The sequence below is a fragment of the Olea europaea genome, chromosome 15 (assembly GCF_002742605.1).
Source record: "Olea europaea var. sylvestris chromosome 15, O_europaea_v1, whole genome shotgun sequence".
Taxonomy (NCBI): domain Eukaryota; kingdom Viridiplantae; phylum Streptophyta; class Magnoliopsida; order Lamiales; family Oleaceae; genus Olea; species Olea europaea.
In genome coordinates, this window is record NC_036251.1 from 13,613,912 (window position 1) to 13,622,763 (window position 8,852).

The 8,852-nt window shown below is 27.7% G+C and overlaps 1 protein-coding gene across 1 annotated transcript; it reads right to left on the reverse strand.

Moving 5' to 3' along the window:
* Positions 1-1,906: 1,906 nt before the first annotated feature.
* On the reverse strand, positions 1,907-7,854 carry LOC111411266. Its single transcript, XM_023041815.1, has 3 exons — positions 7,392-7,854; positions 2,305-2,411; positions 1,907-1,951 (listed from the first exon to the last, which is right to left on the reverse strand). Exons 1-3 carry the CDS (start codon positions 7,852-7,854, stop codon positions 1,907-1,909), a joined length of 615 nt encoding a protein of 204 aa, XP_022897583.1.
* Positions 7,855-8,852: the final 998 nt, after the last annotated feature.

Consider the following 8,852-nt stretch of genomic DNA (forward strand, 5'->3'; position numbering starts at 1 on the left):
GCATCAGCAGTTTGATTAATATTATAATATATAATGTTAATGAATTATCTTTCCAAGAGTCCGTTCGAGTTGAAGCATTTAAAGTTGTATGTGAGATATTGTTAATTTTTTCAGTCATTAAATGCACCTAAGTGAATTAATTTTCGAACTTTAGATTTGAATTGCCTTTTGTAAGGATTCAGATAACATAATGATGCATTGTACATTATTTCTAGTTTCTTAATTTCTCTCCCTAATGATGAAAAACAGTTCAATAAAAATTAACACTTAACAAACCGCGTAATAAATTGTCACTCGTTAAGGTTTAAGATATTTTATAAGGGTTGAAACTAAACTTATATTCTCAGCATTCTTTAATATCCACCTCAGTACACCGCGGTTGAGCAATTATACATATATTGCTCTTTCAAAAATCATTAGATGGAAAGTATTGGGTTCTAACCATAAGGCAAATATAAGTATAAAAACTTTAAACTTGGCATGATGCTAATTGGATTTCCTAGACAGAATTGGGAAGCACCATGTTCTCATCATTTAACTTTTAAGCAATAATTTTGCAAATTTTAGATTGTGAACACAATGCAATCATCTAGTTGATGTTACAAATCTATTAGAAATAAATAATATCTAGAGGGTCAATGACTCAACGTAGAGGGCGACGGAGCACCATATATCACCATAATTAATTTTCAGAAATATAGGGATTTAGTCTCAACTCTAGCTTGTGGTAATTGGGGATCAACTCAATAAAGGTAACAAGTTTCAAAATAGAAAATTGAAGTTATTATTTATTCAAATCATCGTTTCGTATCATAGTTGATTCAATAATGATCTAACAAGTAATGTCAAAGTATAAAACTTTTTGGGTCAACAAACTTCAGGTGCATGATAATGTTTGATTCGTCTCAATGTAATAATATCCATTATAGTGAATATTTTTAAAACTAAATATATTTCTTATAGATTTGTTCAATAAAATGCATCGTCAATATATAATTTTTTATTATTTGATGAAATAATTCAAGTTCTTTTGGAGCTTTTAATGATATTTGACACACTTGATATCGTATTAACATTATTTTCTACTAATGTTGAGTCCAAAAAAAATACTTTTGTCTTGAAAAAAGTATGCATAGTTGCACTATCGACTAAACAAGTATCTCGACAATTCATTTTAAATTTATGACGAGATAAATATTTTCAAAAACTAATTTTATAATCAAAAGAAGTTGAGCAACACTTTAATCAATTAGAAATATTTTAAAATTGTGATGTATCAAACTTTATGGAAAATAATAAAAACATATTTAGAATAACTTCTAAATCAAAATAAACTATTGAGATACTAAAAAATAAATTAATCAATATTATCGAATACACTGCCTCCAATCAAGCGATCAATATTGCCATTTAGGTCAGCAAAAAAATCAAGGACGTCCGAGTGAGTCACATTCGAGATGTCCAAGTGAGTCATATATCAGTTAGGCCCAGTGATCAATATTGTCATTTGGGTCAGTAAAAAAAAATTAGAGAGTCCAAGAGAGTCACAACAATTAGGACATCATAATTAATAAAAAATTTCTCCACTTTTTCTTTTTCTTTGATTAATTTTTTGTAGAGATCAACAAGATATTTTGCCAGAAGACAGGTACGTGCATACTGCCCTTTCACTCTACATTTAAAATAACTTTCTCCGTGCTCTTTTTTGAATATGCTATTTTCGTAGCTTTGTATCTTTTGAAACTATTGCTTTGTTGTTGATCATTTCATCCATGGTTTCTCTCATGTTGGTGTCCACATTTACATCCTTATCTTGATATTGCATTTGTTTCAGGCAATAGTAATTGGATGTAACCCATAATTTTTCCATCAGCAGTTCATTATTTTTTCTGCTATAGCAAGCAAATTACGAGTTTCGAGTACTTTTTGAAACACGCTCACGATATTGCCGCTGTCGGAACACATTCGAGACATGAAAATGTGGAAAATATTTTCTTAAACATATTTTCATCAGCGATTATTTTTCCATACAAAGTCAATTTTAAACATATTTTGGGACTAACAATTTTAAAGTTTTGCAAATGAAGATGCATTTATTCATAATAGGCTTTTGGGAGGACCATAATCTTCTAGTGACTGAATCTTTCAAACAATTTTTTCTAAATAACTTGTGTATCTTTCACAGTGAGTTATTTTTTATTTTCAATTTATCAAGAAGATGGTAACGAAGGAAGATAAGTGCTTTTACACGACCCCCTAAGGATTCTTTGCTTTTTTTTTTCTTTTTTATTGTCTATCTCAAACCTTTTGAAATAAAGTGAAATCAACATCGAGGACCGATGACAAATAATTCTTGACAGATATGTCAAGAGCAATAAACTTATGTTTTCTGATGTTTGCTATTTGATTAACTACACAATAAAACAAAAAAAAAACAATTAATTTTGAAGAGTGTGATTAAATATTGTATAATCACATAATAGTTAATCAAGTAGTCAATGTCAACATAACATGAGTTATATATTTTTCTTCATGGATAAATACTAACTCAAAATTATATAAATATATCAATATTTTTTTGAAATATTGAAAATTATAATTCATGATCTTTAAGAGCGAGTAATATTTTTCTAAAATATGAATATAATGTTGTGTTATATCGGGAGCAACATCAAACAATTATTTAGAAAACAATAGAACCTATTTGGTTTATATTTCAATTTTAAGTTTCAAGTTTGGAGCTCATTTTCAATTTTCTATTTTCAGAGTCAGCTTTAAGATTGTTAAAAACGCATTTAGTTTGTCATTTTGAAAACCAATTCTCAAATTTTAAAAGTCGAAAACACATTCGATTTGCTAAAAAATTATTTTACGACATTTTATTTCATGAAATTTGATTATTCTATGCTAATATATATATATATATATATAATCCTACAATATTTTTTTCTGTTATAAAGGTAAAATAAAAATAAATGATAAACTGAGTTCAAAATATAGGAAACAAAAATAAAAATTAATAACATGGATTACAAATATTTTTATCTATTTTTCAGTTAAATACTTTTAGAATTTTTATGTAAATAATTATTAAGAGTTATTTTTCAGAATTTCAGATTTTATTTTTTCAAAATTTTTATTTTTTGTCTTTCAAAATTTATCAATTTTATTTCTTGCACTTTTTTTTTTTTAAATTTCATTTGATAAAATTTTCTACTTTTATATTAACAATTTTATTTAAATGCTTATTTGTTCATGTTTTGAGTGTTTTCAAAATTTTCACTTAAAGCACTCAAAACATCAAAAATATGTTTTAAATTTTATGTTATAAATTTATTCTTTGTTTGGAAATGTATTTGAAGAAATACCTTAACAAATAAGTTTTTAATGTTTTGCAAAGCTAAAAACTGAAAATATTAAACCAAATGCACCCTTAACTTTTATAAACTATATTTTTTTAATAAATTTTATATTTACAGAGTTGTGCTTTTTCAGAAGCAACATATCAATATTCTTATGAAATATTAAAAATTATAATACATGCTTTTTTTAGGAGCAAATAATATTTTTTTTGAAATATTAATTATAATATTGTACTACTTCAAGAACAATAACATAAAAGTTATCAATTTAAAATTTATAAAAGAACATCTAAAGTTATTTAATGAAGTTAAAAAAATTATTTATCAAACATGTATTAGTAAAAAATAAATCATTATGCAATGAAATATCACAGGCAGTGAATACAACGTAATAATTAGTAAAAAAATACAGGAGTTGAAAATTAACTATGCACATAATAAGAATTAAAAAATTCCATAACTAATTAAGGTAATCATTAGTGAATATGACATATAGTGAATAAATGATTAATAAAGAATAACTATACACATAAATTACGGCATACTGTATAAAAAAAGAATGATTGCATGTAGACAAGTGGGTAGTAATTATTTCAGTTTTAGAAATCGGTGCTGTGTGCATTAAAAACAATCTTTGGGGCAGGTCACAACCACATGAGTAAAATCTGAAAATGACGAAACCCAAGAAATGATTATTGAGGATCAAATTCAAACCATTGATGGGAGGGAGAGGGAGTTGTAAACATTATTCTTAGCCCCTATTTAATTCTCATTCTTTGGCTTAAAAAAATAAAAAATATGATCATTATACATCACATCAAATCACCATATTTGACTTTTTATCTTTTGTTTGGATCCTGTAACAACAATTTTTTTTCATTCTCATTCTTTAAAAAAATGATAATCAAATGGGGCCTTAAGAAAGTGTCAACATCTTCTTTTTAAAAGACAAATTGGGAGAGGGAAACAAAGTTAGTGGATACGCACAAAATAAGTATTTCGTTTTTCACATGAATTAGGAAATCTTCTTTAATGTCATTGGAAAATTAATTTTTGTCAAAATCTTTTCTAATTTACCCCGATTTAATTTTCAAAATGTATTAGTAAATTATTATTAGAATTAGTAAATAATTTGAAAAAGAAGAAATGAAAGTTGTTTCATGTTTCCAAGAAGTGAAAAATGTGTGTATTTGGATGATTTCAAGAAGTTGGCATATTAAGTAGAAAAAATTGAATAAGGGTATATTGGTAAAAAAATAAAATAAAATATTCTAAATTAAGAACAAGACCTATATATTTGTGATAAGAGAAAAATGAAACCCAGCCTATATAATTGGGATAGTTGGACTAGGACAAATATGTACAATAAACTGCGGGTATGTATTTCAAAATAAAAAGTTGGACCGAAACATATATTGGGCATGCAATATTTTGACGTTATATATATATATGTATATATATATATATATGTATATATATATATGTGTGTGTGTGTGTGTGTGTGTGTGTGTGTATATATATATGTGTGTGTGTGTATATATATATATATATGTGTGTGTGTGTATATATATATATATATGTATATATATATATATATATATATATATATATTCACATGTCATCAAATTAATTTCGGTACACGTTATTAATAATTATTCTTATAAAAATTATTATCTTATAAGAGAAGCATGCTGATAACGTGTTATATACTAGAAAGAAAAAAGAATAAAAGAAATAAGTAAATATAATTCTGTGTTTTATTGAGAATGAAACTCTCATATTTATAGGAAAGAATTAGAGATTCGATAATCAATTAATATTTTATAATTTTAATTTAAAATCATTCTTTTACTGTTTATCTTTCATTTGTTCTTGTATCCAAACAAGTGAATGTAATATATTAATTAGTTGTTTTGCAAGCACATTTTTGTCAGCTCTTATAATTAGGAACCAATGATCCATCCTAGATCAAATTAATACCCGTTAAGAATATAAAAGTATCCAGTACAACTGTTTTTAGAAGTAGTTTTGCTAGAGTGACAGGTTCATATGGGCCCTATCACTCCTATTGGGAGCCCCCTATTCGTCTAGGCCCATGTGGCCTTGAACGAATAGCAAAAGAGAAAAATTCGTAGATGCATTATTACAAGATATTATTTCATGTTTTACTATGTAATGTTTAAATAACTAAAAAATATATATTTTTTTTTATTTGAAATACAATAAAAATACTAACTTCTAATAATAGAACCCAAATAACAACTTGTAATTGAAATCTTTTGAATGATGCACACTTCACGCCTCACATTTAATGTCTTTTCCAAGAAGAAATGAAATTCAAAAAAGTGAGGATGGGTAAAGAATATCCATGGCATCCATAGCTTAAACACACCATAGTTTATTCGTTCAACCGGAAGTGAGAACTAGCAGAATCTGGATAAAATATTTTGAAATTTGAAATCGAAATCTCTTAATAATGTCACAGTACTATATATGTTTTTCAACAAGTTATATTTCATTCACAGATTTTTCAAATTTTTGCATTTGTTATATATATAAATTGTCATTGAAAAAATTAATATCTTTTTAAGTAAGACTGTGTGGTTTGAATGTTTGCAATTCTTGTAATCAATTTTAGAAATTGATGGACAGAATTTGGTCTTGTAATATGTCTTCATGTTTGGGCAGTAAACAATTCGTGAAAATAACGTGTTTTGTAATCTTTGCACAATATTACTAATGATTACAACTTGTATGAAGATCAATTTGTGAAAGATGTTTTAGGGGATTTTGGGAAGAAGACGATTCTTAATGGAGAAGATTTGGGAAGAAGATGAATTGACAAAATTTTAGGAATTTTTAGATTAATTAATAAATTACTATAAGGGTGTGTGTGTTGGAGTAAATAAAGTAATCTAAATTATTATCCTTTTTGATTTAGTTATCATGTTTTACTTTTTATTTTTACTATGATTTGCAGGATTTATCGAAAAAAAATTTGTTACAAAGTATAGTCTAAATATTTATTAAAAATAAGGTATGTGGCATAATTACCACCCTTTTAGAAGTCACATCAACAAAAATTCTGAGAATAATTTAGTCCCCGTTTAGCCTCTATTCTCTTTCAATTTTTTTTTTTATTTTCAACCATACAATCTTTTATAAAATAATATTACACATAAATTGAAAATTTTTCATTCTTTTTCGACCACACATTCTTCCAAAGACATTAAAATTTGGAAAAAAATGGTGACCAACTACACCAAATTTTGCACTAAACTAAAATTAATCTCCAATTATTACTCCAAAAGTTATATCAAATGAACAGTGTTTAACCATTTTCTTCCCTTTTTTATTCTTTATAATTTATTTATTTGAAATATTATTTATTTAATTATTTTATAAATACATAAATTACTAAATAAATAATTACGTTAAATTACAAAAAAAAGATCAAACTCATTAATAAATATAAAAAAAAATAGAACAATTAATAAAAACACTACAACAACGAAAATATGAAATCATGCCATTAGAAAATAGTACAATACATTTCGAATTTGGATAGAGAATATTACGAAGTCGCAAAATTTTTGCAATTTAATTCTCGAAATTCATATGTTCATCCCACAAATTATCGATTAATGCAATTCGAAGTACAAAATAAGTTTCTTAATCCTTGATTTGTTATGATGAGCAAGGAATTCCTGAAAATGTCAATTTTCCTCTTCAACCAACTCAACTTATGGACTTGGCGCTTCCGTCCATTCTTAAACTGGTGCATCAACATTACATTTATATTCGATAATCATGTTATGCATTATTATGCATGCAGTCATGATATCATGCAATACTTGTTTTTCTCAAAACCTTGCGGTTCTTTTCATTATTGCAAATTTTGATTGTAGAACACCAAATGCACGTTCAACATCTTTTTTACATGCTTCTTATTTCATTGCAAATAATTTTTTTTAGGACCACACGGCTCATGAATTTTTTGCACAATGGTAGACCATTTTAGGTATATACTATCAGCTAGATAGTAACCCATGTTATATTGTCTTCCTTGAATGACGTATTGAGTCGGAGGAGCAATACATTGAGTGAGGTTTACGAAAAGATGAGATCTCTTCAAAACGTTAATATCCTTATTCAAACCAGGAAGTCCAAAGTATGTATGCCATATCCAAAGATCATAATCAGCTACAACTTTGAGGATAATAGTTGGGGATCCACTATGACCTCCATACTGTCCTGCCCATGTAGTTGGACAATTTTTCCATTTCCAATGCATACAATCTAGACTGCCCAACATTCCGGGAAAACCACGTTGTTTATTAACATGGAGTCGTCTCTCAATGTCATTCACAGAAGGCGATCTTAGATATTGCTCAACAAATATTTCGATAACGGCACAACAAAATCTCTTCAAACTTTCAATGACGGTAGATTTATCTATTTTAATATACTCATCAGTAGCATCTGCTGACATGCCATATGAAACACTATCGTTACCTTTTGATGACTAGAGAATTCGAGTCTACCTATCCCATCTCGTTTCGGCACAAAATAATTGTCATGACCTTCCACCACCATTAGTATTCGACCAAATAAACGTCGAGACATTCGAAATCGTCGATGGAACATATGTTAATCGAAACGTAGGTTTTCAACAAAGTAGTCGTTGAAGAGATTTATATCATCCATTTGTCGATCACAATCGATGGTTTTATGATCCTGAATGGAGCCTCCATGTGGCCTTTAGTAAACACGTTGAGTAGCATACTGAACTATGAGTAGGTTTTTATTCGAACATATTCGAGTAATAGCTTGTTGTCGTTCTTCAAGAAAATCATTATCATTTTCTCCATCGAACAATGACGATGAATTTGAATCAGACATATAAAAGGGACCTCCAATATTGAAATTCATTTTTGAGTAGTAGGATTGAGGGATGAGGATTGCTCGACCTCAATACTGCCTTTTATTGTTGCAGAATACCTGGTCCACCGTTAGATAGGATATCTAGGCAAATTCATCTCCATCATTGGATTCGATTACGTAAATATCTCAACCGTTCAATCCATATGTAATATCAAATCTCATAGTACACTATTGAAGATAGGATATCTAGGCAAATTCATCTCCATCGTTAGATTGGATTACGTCAAGATCTCAACCGTTCAATCCATATGTAATATCAAATCTCATAGTACACTATTGAAAATAGGATATCTAGGCAAATTCATCTCCATCATTAGATTGGATTACGACAAGATCTCAACCGTTCAATCCGTATATAGTATCAAATCTCATAGTACACTATTGAAGATAGGATATCTAGGCAAATTCATCTCCATCGTTAGATTGGATTACATCAAGATCTCAACCGTTCAATCCATATGTAATATCAAATCTCATAGTACACTATTGAAAATAGGATATCTAGGCAAATTCATCTCCATCGTTAGATTGGATTACGACAAGATC